Source organism: Neopelma chrysocephalum, unplaced genomic scaffold (genome assembly GCF_003984885.1).
Source record: "Neopelma chrysocephalum unplaced genomic scaffold, ASM398488v2 Primary Assembly neopelma1_43, whole genome shotgun sequence".
Taxonomy (NCBI): Eukaryota; Metazoa; Chordata; class Aves; order Passeriformes; family Pipridae; genus Neopelma; species Neopelma chrysocephalum.
The window spans coordinates 5,897,498-5,917,584 of record NW_020897702.1 but is presented as its reverse complement, the minus strand read 5'-3'; the positions used below and the strand labels follow the sequence as shown (position 1 = coordinate 5,917,584).

General features: G+C 41.4%; 1 protein-coding gene across 6 annotated transcripts in view; it reads right to left on the bottom strand.

Annotated features, from left to right (window-relative positions):
- Positions 1-241: 241 nt before the first annotated feature.
- The window catches only part of ATP8A2 (ATPase phospholipid transporting 8A2), a 329,286-nt gene continuing 309,440 nt past the window's right edge, over positions 242-20,087 (bottom strand). For all 6 annotated transcript variants that reach the window (XM_027677856.1, XM_027677860.1, XM_027677858.1 and 3 more), the window contains 2 exons: positions 15,597-15,688; positions 242-7,400 (listed from right to left, as the gene is read on the bottom strand). In XM_027677856.1, coding sequence (XP_027533657.1) covers positions 7,303-7,400; positions 15,597-15,688 — 190 coding nt within the window. In that variant the 3' untranslated portion in view covers positions 242-7,302. The remainder of the gene's footprint in view (positions 7,401-15,596; positions 15,689-20,087) is intronic.

Below are 20,087 nucleotides of genomic sequence, written 5' to 3'. Positions count from 1 at the left end.
AACCATTCTTATTTTGCCATATTAGTCTTGCTTTGGGGCCTGATTTGAGACCCATTAAAGGAACTCAAGCCTTGTCCTAGGCACTAACAAGCAGGCCCTTAAAACACACCCAAAAGGCCATGAAAAAAATTTAAATAATCCATTCACCAGCTTTTCAGGCTAAATCTCAAATACATTTAGCATTGAACTCTTGCGTCAAATCTTGTGGGGGGATAAAACAAACAAGCCTTGGTCCACTGGATTGCTTTAATAAAAGGTTTATTGGAAATATTTTTGTGCAGACGTACAACAGTCAACAATGCTGTTCAAAGCTACAAATTGTCTAAGTTTTTTGAACCTTCTAAAAATACAAGTAAATGACCTTCATTTGTATTCAGTCTGGAAGGGAAACAAACTCCACTGTAATGCGATGCTGTATTTAAACTACCAAAGGACATTAATAGGACCTGAAAATGGTAACACTTCTAGAGGAAAAAACCCACACACCACTGCTGCTCTGCTGGGAGCCAATTAAACATTCCCCCACAGCATCACTCCTCTCTGCATATCCAGATTAAAACGTCCCCATCTGAAACAATATTTAAGCAATTTGAGTACAGATATGACAGACAAGTGGGCACATGACTTGGTTCGCTGATGAAAAAGATGCTGTTAAGATTCTGTCACTCAAGACGCTGAATATTTGACCTCCCAGTGCAATAGGCTGCACTTTGGGGGCAGGAGGAGGGACAGGGGGAGGTTTTCAAATCAGACAGTTCTTCCAACACACACATGCACACAGTCCCAGAGGGCTTGGCTGCCTCATTGCTGTATATCTGGAGTCCTTTCTTTTTTTTTTTTTAAAGAGTTTAGAAACAACTTTGAGCAACTTCCCAATCTGTGAGGTCTTGACCGTAAGAAAAGCAAGTACCCTCATTCCCTTTCTGAATCAAAATATCAACCAGAAGGGCAAAGGAGAGCATATGCATGGTCTGGTAAACTCCATGTTTCCTAAGAAGCCCTGCAGATGTTTTGAAATTGATTAATTTATGCCAAGATGACATCTGGAACATCTTCGCAGGGAAGCCACCCAGTAAGGTAGTTAGAATTTAAAATAATCATGTCTTTCTGTTAATGTTGGCTTTTTCCCTTGGCTTCATCACTCCATAATTACAAAGGTGCTGACCTTCCAGCTATGCATAGGGACAATTTGGCAATGTATTAGACTTTTCTTCATCATTAGACCTCTGTTTGACTGCCCAGAGCTGGCCTTGATCACACAGAATTTGTCATTTTCCCACTTCTATTTCTCTTTAGTAGCTACAGAGATGCTGAAGGAGAATGAACCCCTTGTGGCAGACTTCAGGAGAACTTGTCTCACCTTCATATATAAAGGTAGCCTTTGGATAAGCACCAGTACTCAGCTGCTTTACCTTCTGTCCACACCACAAATGAGCAGGCCATGAATCCAAATGAAACAACTTCTAGGCTTCACACTCTATCACAAAAAGATCCAGGTCTCCAGATTAACAAGTCCCTTGCACCGGCCTGAGGGACAGGAACCTGCCCAGGAGCAACACCTAAGAAGTCCCATTAACTCTTAATGAAGGATTCTCAGTCATAATTTCAGTGCTCAGTTCTGCTGTGTCCATGAGGAAAACAGTAGCTGGGAAACACTTTAGCAATCTCTCATAACCCATGAAACAACCCACTAGAGCCAAAGTATGCTAAGCAGAGGGCACTTCTGGCAGGGACACGTTTCCTTTTTCCAAGCCCAGGACTCAGCTTGGTACCAGAGAAACTCAGCTTCAGGAAGGAACCAAAGAAAGCTTTACCACAGCTCTTCAGGGAAGCCTGAGGAATCCCTCCCTTCTCTAACCTCTAACAGCAGCAGTGGTCTTGGCCAAGTTATTCTGTTTCCCAGTACCTTCACCTCTCCAGACAGCCAATCCGAGAGCACATTCCTGGCCAGATAAACTCAATCAGGCTGTCAGGGCTTTCTGCAGGTCACGGAGAAGTGATCACCTTTGGGATTCACTTGTGGGGCCAAGCAGCACAGGGCATTTTCTGGTTTTCATTTGCCAACAAAGCTCAAATCCTCCATTAATCTTACTGCGACATATGGAAAAGGTACAGAAAGAGTTATTTTCTGTACCCATATGGACTTATTTTGATGTCTCCTATTGTACTGACCTGTCCTGTGGCCTTCTCCAGACACACAGCTCTGGTCACAGATGCTGAAAGGTGGTGAAGGCTCTCTTGGGTGTCTATAGGATACTGAAGATGAGAGATCTGAGCTCCTTCCTTCCTGGAGTTATTCAGTTTTGAGAAGTCAGTATAAGCAATATTCTAAGACTAGGAAAAATAAAATGGGAATAGAGTTGTATTAACTGTTATCAAGCCTACAAGATTTGCCCCAACCCCCCAGCTTTAAGAAAAAAATCAGTGTGTATAGTTTCACCAACCCAGAAAGCTCAGCACCTGGAAGAATAAGCTCCAGAAAGAAACTGCCTCTCTGAAAGCTCGGGTCATGTCAAAGGCCTCAACTCACCAGCACTAACAGGTAACTTCCAAGGAAGCAGGGGCTATGCTCCTGGAACAGCTCATTTTACCCCTGCTGCTGCTAGCAGAGTCCCACCGGTGGCTGTCTATGATACAAAAACAACTATGCTACCATGCTGTGGAACAGTCAGCTCCCTGTGGCTGCCCCTCTCAGCCGGCCTGGAGAGCCACACTTCAAAACAGGATCTCCTGCACAGAGAGCTTCTGAGGAACGGTGACATGTCTGCAGATAAGCAACATGCCAAAGAGAAGCATCACTGTCTGTCAACTCACTTGCCCAGTGACATGATTGCTCACACAGGGCCTGACTGGTGGGATGAGAGTGGGCTGTGTACAAGTCCAGCCATCAGATTCATGACCTCCTGAGCAGCGTGGAGGGACAGTTATGAATTATGGCTAGGAACAACACTTGGATTTGAATTCAAACCTCATTTGATAGGCACTTTAGCTGTGCCTCTAAGAGCTGCCTGCTGGACAGTCTCAGGGTTGTGCCCAGGGGACCCTGCAGGTACAAGATAGGGACAAGGGTCTGGATCTACTTGGTGCTCAGCATTCTCGAGGAGGCACAGAGCTGCAGCATAGTCAGACTGGAAGAAATGAGTAAAAGGGTCCTTACTGACAGGACAGAAGGAGTCCAACTGTCTAGACACTGAGGAACATGCAGGGTCAGTGCTGTGTTTCAGAAGCAGAAGCAAACTGCTACCCAGACCCATCAGGTATAGCACAAATTCTCCTCTCTGACCCCTCAGATATTTCATACCATCACTGTTTCTTTTTAGACTCAACAAGACACAAAGAGCTTTCCTGCAAACTGATTGAAGTTTAACACATTGATACTGGGTGGATCCAAAACTAAGGTAAACTTATCCTCAGTGCTTAACACTATGAGAAACCTGACAAATCTGAAGTGCTTCTTGGGGGCAAACAGCCACTGAAGGGTTGCTCTGCTTCAAACTTGAGCTGTGAGGTGTAATACCAGAAGTACAGTCAGAGCATTTAAAGATGAAATTAAGTAATTTTTTACAAAACCAAGGGACAATGTAAATAGGACATCACTAGCTTTCACTGATGACTGGAGGCAATGTGAAACAGCAGATTTAGTGAACTAGCCCAAAAGGACAAAATAAGCTTGCAGGACAGGGACGGCGTAAGGTCCATGCACCTCCCAAGCTCTTGGGTTCTCCATACAGGGCCAAGTTGCACCCAGTGTGGACACTGACTACGTCACATTCCCTACATTTCACATATTCTGGTCCACCTGAGCTTCCTTATTTATGACTTTATTATTATGACTGTCTCCCAGCAAACACACTCCATTACATGCTGTAAAAATAATGTAATCTTGGTAAGAGGAGACTTCCCTGCAGCATCTGCTATTAGCTGCTGGCTGAGGCAGGGGACTGCACAGTTTTGGCATGCACTGAGAGGCGTGTGGTCTAGTGAAGCACAGATTAACGAGGCTTGACTGTTATCTCAATTTACAGCCCATATAGTTCATGTTAACTCTACACACATTTTTAGATACATTAGCAGCTTAGTTTGACCTAGATACTTTTATTGGTTTTTCGCCATTTCTCCTTGAGAAGTTATTACTGACTTCCCATGCTAGCTCCCTACAGCAAGACCTGAAGCCCTGTCAAGGAAAAGAAAATGTCAACAGACTTCTCAGCAGTGCTTAGCTCAGGCTCCCACTCACCAGCTTCAATTTGCTACTAGGCAATCATTAAAGGAACAGCAGTTTCTATGCAAGCAGTGATTCCAGTGTTACAAAAAGCAGCAACCAGATCCATGTTTAATTTAGGTAAATCACCACTCCCTTCTGAATATTCAAACCCACCTCCTTTTGGTCAGTGCAGAAAGCTGCCCAGGAAATCCTTTTCTGATCAACCCTAGGTAGTTAAGCCCGGACGGTAATGCAGAAATCTCCCATTCCTTCTGCTCCGATACCCTGTCTAGTTGATAACACTTTCACACAGTGCTTTCAAAGGCTGCTGTTACTGCTACATGCATTTGCCTTAATGAACAAGGAATTCTGTTGATGCAGAGCAGCTGCCATTCTCCTTTTGCTGGAATACACCTCATCATTGTTCATGAAGACAAGCAACTCCAACAGCCAGTCTACAGCATATTACAATACATTAATTCCCATAATGACTCCAAAGAACAAGAAGAATGCCAGGTCTTGACCTGGGTGGGTTCTACAGAATTAACTCAGCTAGAGATTAGGCCTTACAGTGATGATAAAGTCTGACCCACTAGCCCCAGCGTCACATACTGTATAGCCCTGTGACAAATCCCATGTGCAATTCCCATTGAGCTGACAACCAACACACGTACCTCAGTCTAAGCCACCATTCACTCTGGGGAGGGTCTGTGTTTGTGACACACACTGACCTCAATTTACAGGGAGGTCAAAATGATACAGCCCATAGTCTGCGCTAATAAAATAAATCACATCAGATGACAGCTTCTCCTCCCCAGCATTTCCCATTATGTTCTGTAAAATTTGTTGCAGTAAGTTAAGAACAGAAAAGACTCCAGGATCCGTTCTATTCTCTGCTCAACACGTTTACTTGCCCTTCTTCATTATCCAGAGGCTTTTAAAAGTTTCTTTCTGCAGCCTCATGAAAAGCCTCCAAATTGTTTACATACCAATGTTTGGTGTGTGGCTTAGAGTACAAAGACTAAGCTGATCTTATTTTGTCTTGGTGGGAAGTTAATTTTCCTTGTGTTTTTACAAAAGGAAGAAACAATTAGCAGTTCTGAGGAATGGCTTACACCACAGATTTCCTAAATAGATTTGGGTTCTAAATAAAAGGAAGTGTTTAACAGGTTATATCAGCATTAAGATTTAGAAGCTCCTGGGATCAGGTTTACTCTCCTCTTATTTATTCTCTGCACTAGTATTCGTGCCTTTAAACAAAATTTATCTCCCAGAAAATACACACATCCACACTTGGCCCCTTGACATTCATGCCTATGGCAAAATTATTTGCATGTTTCCCCTACTGCATAATTGTCTCATTAGCACTGCAGAAAGAAGGTGATGACTTTTTCCTCTGTGCCATCAACTTAATCCAAGACCAATCCTGACTGGTGCTGCAGGAGCAAAATTTGCCTTTTTTAACATGGAAGAGGACTCTGAGCCTTTGAGGTGGCACTGGGAATTGAATTATGACACTTGAGCACTGGCATTTACTCACAACCCTTAAGGAAGATTAAGCCAGTTGGCCAGTCTGGTGCTTTCCTTTCCCTTTCTAAACATAAATATTCATATTCAAATTGCTTTTGGATATATTTAAATCAGTAAAAAAACCTGGATGACGGTCAATAGGGCAAAAAACAATGCCAACTTTCTAAATACATAGATGTAGTATATACATTAACCACAAAACTTGGCTTAAACACAGCAGTATTTACTTTATACTATTCAGAAACATGGCTTGGGGACTAAAATTAATAGAACTTGTCTGGAGGACAGCATAAGCTTTCTAAGAGCTCTTTCAGCTTTAACTTATGCGCCAGTTTTTGCCTTTTTTTTTTTTCCCCTCCAAATTCCAATCTATGCAGCAGCACGCCTGTCCCACTGGCACAGCAAGGCCATGGAGCCAGCATTTCTTCCAGGGCTCACAGGTCTGAAGCCTGGGAAGCCTGTTGATGGATCAGATCTAGAAGAGGGACTGGTTTGGCTGAACAAACAAACAGCAGGTCTTCTCTTCACAATGACCAGCTCTGTTTGTGTACATGTGTGTGCACACGTGTGTAAACCCTTCCTAACTTTTCTTCGCAAACCTGTCCTACCTGGTCAGGGAAATGCTTCTTTAGGGTTACAGCATCAGCCTCCTGTGTGGATGCATATCTTCCGTATCAACATACCTGACAAGATTGTACCTTTAAAGTTCTCGCTGTTTTGTTCTACTATTAAAGTGGGAATGGAATTATGGAGGGAAATCCCTAGCTACATTTGAAGTGCACATCCAAATACATCATGAAGCGTTAGGAGGAGGCACCTATTTGAGTTAATCTTTGTGTACAATGCCATGCACTCAAGACAGCTGCCCTGCCAAGCTCTCTGACTTCCACATCCTGGCTTTGTAAGTAAGCTATTAATTGGGTTTCAGAAAGCTAAGACAGATCCCTAATAAATTGTGTAAGGGGGCATGAAATATTCTAAGTAATTGTTTGCTATCTTGTGTTATTCTGTCATAAGAAGGCAAATAAGCATTTTTAGCTACAAACTGTGTTGCAATCAAAAATTTTACACCAAATGATCTGTTAAAAATTTCAGCCAAATTAGTAAACAGTGAATACCAGAAGGAGTAAAGTCTGCATGCAGTCATGTGCACTTGGTCTGTGTGTAACAAAACAGGAAATCTCAGCACCCCATTCCAATTAAGCAAAGGCTTGTTTCTCATGGAACATAAATTTTCTGCTTTTCTCCCAGAACAACCTTATGCTGATGTTTTAAATAGTGGTAAAACATTGTTTTTAATTTCACACCTCACATAGCACAGTCAAATGCTTCATAACAACATAAACAAAACTTTAGGCAGAGCTTTGCAACTGAAGTCAAACAATGATTTCCCCCCACATTTTGTACTCAAGGTTTGCAGGGAGAATACAGAAACTTGTTGGCTAAGGCCACAGAAATGAGTTCTCTGGTGTTCTGACTGCTGCCACCAATTCTAGTCAAGAATGTGTTAACAGTGGATGCATTGATCCAAATTCCATTATTCCCACCACCCATCAAGTAAAAACCATTTATTCTATTTCTGTTCTCCTTTTGGTTGTATCGTAGGATCGAACAACTTGCGACTGGGAAACAACACCGTGTTCTTCTTGAGAAAATGCATACCCATCTGAAAAAGCAAAGGAAGAGAAAAAAATAAATCACTGGAGTAGAGCTCAAGGGCACAGCCCATTTTTAGAAACAGTTTTAGGCATTACTAAAGTTACATGATTGAGACTGCAACCATCTTAATTTCTGTGCTGCGCTTCTGATGCTTACAGCTGCGCACAGCATTGCCCACATGGCATAGAAAGGATGACTGCTGCCAGCTTCATCCTGCTGCTCCCCTCCCCAGACCAGTTAATTGATACAGTCAGCGACTCCCTCTGTGTTAGCCTTGAAAGCTACAGATTGATTTGAACACATGTGTACTCCTACAGTGGCAGAGCTTCTTTAAAGACTTTAGAGAGAAACAGAGATCTGCATTTCAGCTCGACTCCTCTACAGTTTGCTTGATATCAGCAGTTCCTCTGGAGAAACATGGAAATGTCTAGCCTGCAACTGGATCTTTGTCACATCCTCCTCTTAACTCCATTCATCCATATTTTGCATAGAGCAAACAAACATATTCTGGAGGTCTTTATTTTGTTAATCCTGCTAGCTAGCACAATCCTTTGGTCTCCCTAGAAATTACTCTGATGAAAATAACCATGCGCATGATTTCTTTTAAAGTACTGTGGACAAGGCAAGTGACATTTCTGACATCATCTGCAAAACACCACAACACTGGTAAAACAGTCACAAAAGCTAATGGGCCTACCTGGTGAAACACCAGACAGACTTGCAGACAGGACCCTACAGAAAATTCTGAATTAAAAACTATAGCAAAGTACAACAGACTTTGTGATGCCAAGGAAACATGGTTTTCAGGTGTAAATGGGTAATCATAAAGGATAAGAAGGGCAGATTAGCATAGTTACAAAAACAAAGAAATAGGAAAGTCACAGGCTACACATAACCAGATAATGCTTGGTAGTAGAAAAGCAGGCAAGACTTGGGAGAATCCAAGAATTAAACCATGGCTAACTCTCCATGGGCAACACTCCATCTCCCCTGAGGAGCTCTGGAAGCAGGAGCTTGAGAATTCTCAAATCCTGCCTGAGATTTATCCCAGGCTAAAAAATACATGATCAGATAAGGACACATCCCAGTTACTACCCAGAGACCTATCAAATGCCTTTCAGAAGTCCTCCCTTAATTCTCCCCCTACACCAGGTACTGAGGTAAGGCTGGAGCACAACACAGAGGGTCTGTGTGACAGAAAGGCACACAGGGCTGAACACCCTCTTAAGACAGGAGGGATATGAGGCTCCCAAGAAGCTTGCTGCTATAGACTAGACTTGCTCCCCATGGGCCTGAATGCAGCCTTCTTTGAAGCAAGTGACCAATGCTGGTAGCCAGAAGCAGCTCAGAAGACCAGAAATTAACTGTATCCTGTGAGGCTTGTTAAATCTTCACCTTAACAACCAAGTTGGGACCATGTGACTCAAGCACAGATGCTCAAGCAGTCCTAGATCTTTTCTCTGGCTGATGCCTGTAAAGGGAGGGTGGTCAGCAACTCCTGTACAGCAGTAAGCTGTTGAGAAGAGAGTCCCGCAACACTACGATTGACCACTAGATAACGTGTAGGGTTTTCTCTTCTCTCACAGAATGCAGGTAAATGTCCCCTCTGAAGCCACTGGGATTCCACTGTAGATTCAAGCTCTTAAGGCAGAAGGCACGCTCCCTTAGCAGGAGAGGTTAGCTGACCTGAATCACAAGTACAGCAAGAAATCTTTGCCAGTAAGTGGAGGGGATTCAAACAGAAATACATCACTCCAGTCACATCTTCCTCTTGGAGCGATTGCAGGACAGCATGAACCTTGATTTGATTACATGACTGATCATCCCAGTGTCCCATTTTATTTTCCCTGAGCAATTCCATGCCAATATACATACCCCTACAGAGGCACAGGTTGGTTTTTCCTGCCTCTAGTTGAAGGTTCACGAAGTGCAAACAGTCTTTTGGAAAAAAGTACGTCCATGCTGGATCATTGCAAAGGAAATACTACTTATAAAAGAGGCTTTCATTTAAAAAGGGGTGGATTGACACTTAAACAAATACCTCCAGTGGGTTTCTTCCATGTTAAGGGCCAGCATCCTGTTAGCTTTTTTGGCTAAATTCTCAATGGAAAGTCAACTTAGTCAAAGACTGTAAGCTTAAGCCCTGAAGACTGAAGCCCATGACCCATAACCTGATATTTACATTGAGATGGCTTTCCTGTATTTACTTATCCAGTAAGATCATCCAGTGAAGTCTTCCATTGCTGTGCCTACTGCAAATACAGCACTGACCACACAAGTGTGTGAAGACCATCAGCCTCAGGTATCTTCCTGCTTATTTCCTGTGCTAGCACAGGCCTGTAAACAGCCAGGCACCCCAATCACTCCACAATGCCAATGCAAAAGGCAGTCAAAGAAAGAGCTTCACCACTCTCACACCAGTAGAAAACACCTTAACATGACAAAAAAATTTCAGGCTACAATCAGTGGTTAAGAGTACCAGGGGTATCCTTACATCTTCATGTTCTTCATCCATCCTGAAATACCAGCAACGAGAGTTTTGTGTGTATGTCATGGGAAAGACTGTGACCCTTGCACATCACCTACTTAGTTGAAGCTCAACATTTGGCAGTTCATTTAAAACTTTCCTGTAGATCTCCACACAGGAAGATGAGTTCATATTATATTTTTCTATTCACTTTACAATTAAAATTGAACTTCAAGCTGTGTAGGCAGCTTACTGTGCCTTGTGGAATCAAAATGCACACATTTTGATTCCACATCCACACTCCCCAAGCAGCTCTACGTTTCCACTATTTTTAGACCCCATCCAAAAACAATGAAAGTTTCCATCTGCCAGTTACTAGGGAACTTTCCGGAAGTTTGAACTTTTCCCCCAACTCTAGTTTTAAAACCACACCTATAAGCCTGCCCTGGGAACAATGCCCTCATTGTTCAGCTGTCCTGCAGCAGCCCAAGGAAGGAGCACATTTCTTTGGAGCTTTCTGGGCACAACACACTCATGGCTGTCACAGGAGGAAGGATCTTTGTACTCAGAGACTTTCTATTAATGGAGAAAAGGTGCACTTTTGAATATCTGTCAATGGGGCTCACTTGTTAAGAGGAGATTCACATTCTCATCAAATCTAAGGTTTCATTAGTACCAGATATTATCAGACAACCTATTCAATTTTAAAAGCATCCTGTTGGGTTTTCTTAAAGCTTCGATATTCTATTAGTAGATCAGAATCTAGTCTCCCAGTAGGTTTCTAATTTAACACACTCTTTTCCTGTTTACTGCAATGGCTATTCTGGTCTGTGTGATGCTGTTCATGCATGTGCCTTGAACACAGACAGCAACTTGTGGAAGCTCAACAGCATACTCATCTGCAACAACTTCCAAGACCAGGACCAAGAAAGGGTCCAGGGTGGTCTTTTTATTCCAGAAAATCTCTCCACAGAAGGACCGCCTACAGGTCTAGTCACTTCAGGGATTTATTTTCGAGGCCTTCTACTCCTTCCACTCTCCTCTGATACACCCAAAGTGTCTGTCTCAGGATTTCTTTAGGCCAACCGGTAAAAGGGCAACTTTCACTGGCAGCCCATCAGAACCTTTGCCTGCTGCAGCAGTTCACTATTTCATACATGCTGTGGTATTATGGTTTAGTATAGTCCAAGTATAAAAATGCCCCCTTTTGTTTGCCTTTGGAGAAAAATGCCCAAATTCAAATCCACTATAATTTTTTAGCAGTTGGTAAGGATGGGAGGGACTTAAAAAATAAACAACCAAACCCTCTTTTAGTAAATGTTGCTTCTTAGGTTGCAAAAATATCTCTGACATAAGAAAAATCAACGTTAGGGTATCAGTTGACCAGCCAAATCTCTCTCAGGCCAAATGTCTGGTTCTGCACAGTTTTTAAGGGTATTTGCTGTGATGTCACAGTTCACATTTACCAATTAAACAGTGAATGCTAACTCAGCTTTGACTTCTCCAGCAACCCACTTCCACTTAACCTGGGAAAGGGAGAGCTGCTTAAAATCTTGAATAGTTTGACTAATGCTTCCAGAAATCATTAATTTCTCTGCTGATAAACTGTGCCTGTGTTTTCTAAAGGACTGAAGAGTAATTCCTGACAAATGACCCCATCTCTTTCATCCCAGATACTAATCTACTGATATTTGCATGTAGAAAATAGAGTCAGATGCCACAGCATCAATTCTAAACTAATTATTCCTACTTCTTTTTCTTAAGTTGATTTTAGAAGATTGAAACTCCACTTAACATCAACAAACATGTAGCTTGGAAAAAATACAGAATTCAGATTATATTTCAAACACATGCAAGATAAGAGGAAAAGGAGTCTAAAAACATCTCAAGTAGCTACCCCTTTCTTTTTCAAATCAAAATGCACCAGCAGAAAAGTGAGAGGAAGAAGGTGTCTGCTAGTGGTGAATAAATAGTGGGATTAGAGCCCTCAGCAAGAACATATTATTATTATTTATTATTTGTCAGCTCCCATACTGTGAAATGAACCTCAGATGACAGGTGCTTTTTCTCCATTGATTAATAAGGTGCAAACCATATGCTCTGTGTTCAGATTTTCTCTATGCAATCACCATATTCTGTCAAAGGAAGAGGGATTTTCTTTGCTAGCACAGGAAATCTGGGCCAAGTGCAGTAATCCTCATTCAGGCACAGCTATTGGCATTTCAGGGGGAGCTCTGCCAAAGCTGTGCTTTAATGGAAGTGGGATTCAGATCTATTTTTAAAGAGCATGCTGAGACAAATGATAACTAACACTGCCAGGGATATTACAGGAGGGAAACTGCACTAGAGAGATGTTGTGGGACTTTCCTTATGGATGGACAGGTCTGAGGGTACCTGAGCAAGAAAGGAACATCACTCCTCCCATCCTGCTGGTGAGGGACTGGAGGCACAGGTGATACAGGTCAGTCACACAGAAAGAAAGGGGAGGTCAGAGGCATCTTCTGAATCTACAGAGCTTCTCTAAAGGAGGTGCTACTTTCAAAAAGTCACAGTAAAAAAAAGACACAGATTTGGATGGAGACCTGGAGAAAACCTCATTGCCAGCAAACCCTCTGAGGGAGAGCTTTTGCAAGTCATTATTGCTTGTTCCTTCAAGTGTGAACCCTACAGCAAGCTAAAGGGAAGGGTCCAAAGACACATCTGGGAGGAGCCTGGTAACATTTCCTGCTCAATTTTAAGAGGTTTCAGAAAGCAGACGGCATCAAGGAATTCCCGATTCCACCAGACACCTTTGCCAGGAGACAGACCAAGCCTGGGTGCCAGCATCGTCATTGCTGCCTCCATGATTCCACTAAGATGGTTTTATGTTAGCACATGGGCTTGACAACCACATAAAACTCTTCCACTAAAGTCTCATGACAATGCCATCCAAACGGGAGCTTCACTTTTTTTTTTTAAAGTAAACTTCCCAGACATTACACTGGTACAAAGAAACCACATAATTTTTGATAGTACAAGCTAGTAGAAAGATTTCTTTCATGCTTCTCACAGCTCTACACAACTCAGGAACACACAAAACAAAGTCAGAGCAAGAAAAACAGCCATGAAGGTTTTACTTTAAGGGCATGCCCTTCCAGGGGTTACTAAACTGGGCCTACTCTCCAAGGCAGCCACTCTGAGACAGTCTCTTTAGGGAGGGAAGCATTTAAGAGACTAATCCTGGCTGGCACTTTTGTACAGCACTGACATGGCACTGTCTGTGTGGTTCTGCTACCCACTTTGAGGGCTGGATCCACAAGAGCCTGGTGCCATACAGGAGCACCCCATCCACAAATCATGCCTGAAAGTCTTGTGCTGTGCTAGTGCTTCTGTAGAGGGGCTGACTTACCAACAGAGAGCTAATGAAACACACACAGAATGAGCTTCTGCTTTTCTCACAGGGCTGTGCAGACTTAACTCAGTCAGCTCTTTCCTCCCACCACAGACCACTAGCAGTAGCCTGGAAACTCTCCATGAGATTTTTCTCCTTTCCATGTGATTGGAAACAAAGCTATTTAGGTATTACTTCATCTCAAAACATTCGGTAGTGGTTGTTGTCAAAAATAAAGTGATTCTCAAACTAGTACTGCATCTTCGCAATCTGTGCTAGGGGAAATTTAATCCCATTTTCATTCCTTGTTGGGACTAAGGCAATTCATTTGCTTAAGCCCTCATCAGTGCTAACTAAACTAACCATTTTCCTGCTTTATATGCAAGTGGCAGATTCAGAGCGGAAGTCACACAAGCAATTTTTGGTCTTCACAGGCTAGTAACTTAGGGCCTGGTAGAAACATGAACCATTCGAGATTTCAAACACAGCGCTTGTAGCGTGATTTAAGATACTGGTCTGGCATGTCAAGGCTACTGCCCTATTCATCAACTCTTTGCTTTGAAGATTTCTAGCATTTAGTAAACAGTTTAGGGTTGTGAAAACAGCACGTGTTCACTGGATTTCACATGGCCTTGTACATATAGCAGCTATGCAACACTGGAAAATAATATTTGACAAGAGATGACAGAAGTCATGGATACACCACAAAAAGCATCTTTCAGTCCTAACAGTTTCAAAATCAAAATTTATGTTCATGTGAAAAACAGACTGCTGATTGTAACCTGTCCTGACTGGCCTGACTCATTTAGCACTTAATCATTTGCATTTATAGGAAAGTTGGTTATCCAAACTAGGATTTATTTTGATATCATTTTTCTTTTGCAACAGCTATTTACCTACTAATAACCTAATGATGTGTTCTATGAGACTAAAAGCACATATTAAGTCTGACTAGTCACTTCTGGTGTATCTCTCTTCTGTACCCTGTTAAGGCTTTACAGCAGACTACTTTGACAGCAATTGATTTAAGCATTTTACAGATTTCTTCTGCCAACCATAGCTTTTGCAATCTTCTCAAAGAGCATGTTTGCATGTCCAAAGCTGTGTTGCTACCAGCATTCCCGGCTCCTTGACACAAAAGATTAAATACTGGCAGAAACATATGGTCCACAGGACTGCTCCGCACACCAGCCTCTCTTCCCAGGAGCAATGGGATTGACTGCTGAGGACCCTATATCCCTTTAAAGTGATGGTCTTGCAACAGATCTATGAAGGACAAAGACTATCAGATCCATCACTGTTCCACCCCTTCTAGTCAAATTCCCTGTGGAAAACAGGAATATCTCAGGTATTTGGGTTTTCAAATCCCAGCCCTGCCTCCATGACCTGAACCATAACAGTTCTGCTACAGAAGACGACACAGCTAGCAATGAGATTTGATTTCAGTGATTTTTCAGTCAGAGGTGTCACTTCCCACTGCAATGGCAATACGAAACTCAAATCCTGAGTGCCTGCCCCTTGCCCTGTGTGCTGCAGTACTGCACACTGGGGGGCTGTTTTCTTTAGTAAGATGAGCATATTTTGACCACTAGTTTAACCACAAGAGAGACTGCATTTTACCAATACAAGGGGCTGACTGGACTACCTAGTCCCCCAAGACAGCATGGTCCTTCAGTGTATCTGGCCTACAGAGCTGTTAACAATGATTTTTAATACTGTGGAAGCCCTTCTAACACTGACAAAAACTCATCAGGTCCAGCAGATACAAGGTCTATTCCTCTAGGAAGATGAATAAATGGATGACCTGTACACCAACAAGAAATGCAATTTATTCGAAACAGCAGCAGTAGTGAGATGTGATGTTACTACTCTTCCCCCAGCAGTGGCCAAAGAGGGAGAGGAGAGAGGCAGCTCTGCAAGCCACGGCTTTCCTCATCAGCAACATGCAGAATCCCAACTGGCATTCCTGAAACAAGGCTTTATTCTCAGCTAACCACAGCTAATATGATTTTTCATACAGAAACCACTTCTAGCTAAGCTAGGCTCTATCACAGCATTTATTTTATGCAGAGTTTTTACAGTATCCTTAAGACTATCAGCATTCTACCTTTAGAGAACCTGCTTACTGGGGTTTTGTCATTTGGGCCTGTTGATTGGTTCCTGGGGAATTAACTGCATTTGAGCTCCACTTGCCTACGGCCAAATACACTAATTCCACTTCCAAATGTATGTGTCTTGCTTGGAAGCTCAGCCTCTGTGCTAGATTATCTCTACCTACAATTTAATTAAAAAATAATCACCCTTTGCTTCACTCATCTGGGACTGACTGCTGTGAAACACACACGCATACATGATCCGCTACTTACGTGATACACTTTGCTGGACAGAATGAGCACGGAAAAGGCTCGGAGGAGTTTTCCTGCCAAGCCTTTTTAACAAATGATCACGTTCGTTCACGCTAAGGGAGAGAGGAAAAAAAAAGAAAAATACCAGTGAGTAACTAGATAATTGCAAGGTAAAAGTATTTAAAGTACTTGGCAGCTTTGACTTTGTCAATATTTGAGATGGTTGTAGTATGAAAAAGAATTTCCCCTTTTTTTGTTTAAACTGCACATTATCAAGAGAACTGTCTAATGATGGAAACTCATCCTTTCTAAGGACACTTTGTGTAAGTCTACTTTTAGTCAGTCCATCCCTAATATTACCATTATTGTAATTTCTGAATGCTTGATGCCTCTAAATTATTACAAACCATATTAGAAGTCTGACCAAGTAATATAGAACATTAAAAAGAAGATTTCCCTTTAGTATTATATACATTAACCACAGCACCCACAAATGGCCTTAGAGAGAAGGAGCAAAGCATTGAAGCTTAGCACAAGATAGAAGGCTTCTATCACACCTGCAAAACAACCTGAAGAAACAAAAGGTGGGAACCATAGTTAATTCTATCTCCTAAAGAACATTCTCATTTTTCTTATGTGAGAAAGAAAACTTTCTATCCTTTTTTTAAAATAAGAACACAAAACTTTGTTTTTCACAGTTCCTATCAAAGGCCTGAAAAAATTATTGCTGAATTTACAAAAAGTAAAAATACAAACTTGAGGTGAAAAATACATTATGCCTACACTAGGTTTAACACATATACACAAATCATTAGAGATGCTCTCCACTCTGATTTTTATTAAAAATACAACATTCATTTAATCAAGAATTTTATGTCCAGAATTAACGAATGATGACGAAGATCTTGACCTTTCAAAGCATTTAATTATGTATACAAGTCCCACTAAGTTTGATGAGGTTTTAAAATAACGTTATCAAATCTCACTGCACTGGAGCCTCAAATAACTTCAACATCAGATTATTTTCAGAAAGATATTACAGTCTATTTTAGTTCAAAGTTCTCCGCAATTGGGCTGCTCTTAACATTTCATCCTTGTTCCTAACACTGAGATGGAGCTAGTGCATAGAAGGAATCTACTTGCTGGAGCAGCTCCTTGCAGTGCCTTTATCCCATTTGCACCGCATTTACACTGTATCTCCATTTTCACAGTCTGCTTTTTCTTTCACATCTTTATTCACAAGCAGTAATTCCACTAGTTATGCTGAAAACATGGATACACACCTGAATGCCAATGCTGATATCTTTCTTGGATTAGATTACAAATTCACATGCATTTGGTATATGAAATGGAAATCTCGGCAAGCACAGCTGCTGCTGTCAACAAGCTTACAACAGGTTTAAACGAACAACTCCCTTTCATTGAAGCAGTTTGCTAACTTGAAACAAGAAAGTAACTGAAGAATCTCTGAGATGCCTATAATATGTAATCCAGCCATGCAGGCTTATATTCCACTTAATAGTCCATTAAGGTAACAGCTAGGCTCAGTCCTCTGTTCAGTGCATAATGAGATGTCCACAAAAGAAAGGGAGGAATCCTTCTCTTTTTCCTGGGGTCTCTGAGCTCACACACCTGAACTGGAAGCTTGTAGAGCCTACAGACTCCTCCTTTAAAATGTTTACAAACTGTCAAGTGTTTTCAGACACTTGGTCTCTTCCCTGCTCCTTCCCTTGGCACCACAGAATCACACCTGCAACAGATATGCCAGGTTGCTTTCTCTGCCTGCAGTCAGTAGTACTCCCTCAATATAAAACAGAAGTTGACAAAAGATTTGGAAGCAAAAGTAAAGATTCCAACTGAGTTCGTCAAACAATCTCTAAGAAGATCATGAGATCTGCATGTGTTCAAAAAAGAGAGGGTCACAGGTTTCCATTAAAACCAGGGTTACAGCATGAAAGCTTCTAAAATCTTGGAAGACACAACTGCTTAAAAAACCAAAGACTGGTTGTCTGTAAAAAAAAAATCAAGTACACACAGAAAGAAATTTCTAACTGCTCCAAGCAGGCAGCATAATAGAAAGCATGTACTACAAAGAAAGCATGTACTACACCAGGTAAGGGTGATGCAATGGAAGGCATGAAGCAAGACACGAGACTTCTCTAACCTTTAACAGCTTGCTCACAAAGTTGGCAGCCTGCAGAGCCAATAATTACCAGTGCACGTGCAAATTAGCGATGCTGTATTGTACAACCTCCTGCTGATTGTAGAGGACTGTTGGTGTAGTGAAACACTGTCTGAACCAACTGCTGTCCTGTGAATGATGGAAGTGGAACACTTGTTCACCTTCTGCAGGTGAAGAATATGCAAGAAGAGTCTTTCCCATCTCAGTGGGAGAACTGGAGGGCAATTTAAAGAAGGAAATTTAAATTGATCAAAAATATTTATTTTAAGGGATAAATAAGCAATATTTGCCACAAAATTCTTACACTGAGAATGGAATTAATCATAGCAGCAAAAAGTGTGAGGAACAAATTCTTCATCTGTCTGTCTACCACACAGCAACAGATGAAGTGCGGGCCAATAATGCTTAGCTCCTCAGGCTTCTCCATGAAATGTGGGGAGGAAAGTGTGTTGTCAAGGGACTTCTGAACAGGAACCACACATTGCAGCTTTAAGAAAGCCAAAGCTACACTATCTTTGATATTGCTAATTACAATCAACAATTTCAAAGCTGAAGTCACATCTGATTTTCCCATTTGGGAAATTATATTGCATTATATCTATGCAGAGAAAGAAAAACTCATGAAGAATTAGAGCATTTGTGGCTTAAGTAGAAGGGATGACTGAACAGACTGCAAGTCAAGACCAGTCAAGTACTATAAAATAAGCTCTTAATACACAGAGGTTAATGCAACACAGCTCTTCTGAAACGGACGAGTATTTGATTTATTAACAGATAACAAACAGATATTTAATATAATAACAGATATTAACAGATACAAACCCTGAAAGGAAAGCGAAGTGGCTTTCTTAAAATGTTTGCACTCATACCGAGTCCCTACTTTCAGAAAAAGTTTTTGTCTGCTGCCAACAGGTAACAGAGTGAAGACCTCTCAGTCTCCCTCACACTGCGATGCAAAACTAATAACAACACTGGACTCACAGGCAACAAGTTAAGCCTTGTTCACAGAAATACTGCTTGTTAACAATCCCAAGACTTAGCCATGATTTTCAATTTAATTCTGCTTTCCAGTGACTCAGAGTCAGTGCCTAAGCACCCCCATGGGGTCTAAGGATGGCATCTTAAGATGCCTTGAGGCAAAAGGATAGAGATCATAAGATCATACTCTGAATATGGGATAGTTGTGTTCATATTCAGGACTTCAAAAATTGTGTCAGAATGGAAGAAATCACAAACCTGGACATTCTTATGGAAAGCAATAATGAGATATGCTTTAGTTGGTGACCTCTGAGGGGGTAAGGGAGAGGCACCATCTATTTGTAACTATATGAAGGACAAAGGACACAGACAAAATGCTTTGAACTAAACAAACAGTAGATTAGAACAATAACTATTAAAATGTCCCAACTCTGAGGGTTACTATGAAAAAAAGGATTAAAAAAAAGTCAGTATGCAAGTCAGCTAAATCCAGATTCAGTTGCTATCAATAATGCAGAATACCTGGGGCCAGGAATACTTTTGCAATGGCTTCATGAGAGGGTTAAGACAACTTCTGCCTGCCTGGAAGTCTGTGCTTCATCACACAAATTCATTAAGTGAATGACAAATCAAAAGGTAAACTAAAGGTAACACATTATTTCATAACAATCTTTTCAATTCCATGAATAAAACGACTCTTCCATCTTCCTAACTAAATAGCCCTAAGGTGTCAACAGAGACCTTCATTTAATCTTTGTGTTCTCTTCTTCTCATCCCTCACAAAAGAAAACAGCCCTTAAATCTCGGCAACAAACATCTGGCTTTACACATTCAAATAAGGTGCATCAAAACAAACAGAATAATTCAAAGCTGACCACAAGGTTCTGCTGTCTCATTTGCTGAAATAATTAAAAAAAGATGAGCTTCACCACCAATTAGCTCTACTGAGTGCTAATTAGCGTTAATGAGGATTTGTAGTATTTGGTATAGCTTGACCCAGAATGTCCTCCTGAGTCCACTAATTGGCTGGTGGGAAAAGCAGGGATCACAAAAAAGGGACGGTTAAAGCGGATGCAGGTGTCTCTTAAAATTGGATCTTCCCTGAGAAAACATACACATAGTCCAGTTAAAAAAAATACAAAATAAAAAAATCAGAGCCCTCCTTCTCTTACAAGATCTGAACTTTTTGTTTGTGTTTTGTTACAATGTACTAGAGGAGATAGAGAATAGAAGCACACCGAATGTGCAAATACACTTATTGCCGTTGGTTTTAACTCACTGCACCTCTTCAGTCAGATATACACATATGAAATGACTTGTTTTGTTTCTGCTTTTCCACTTTGTAGAAGGAA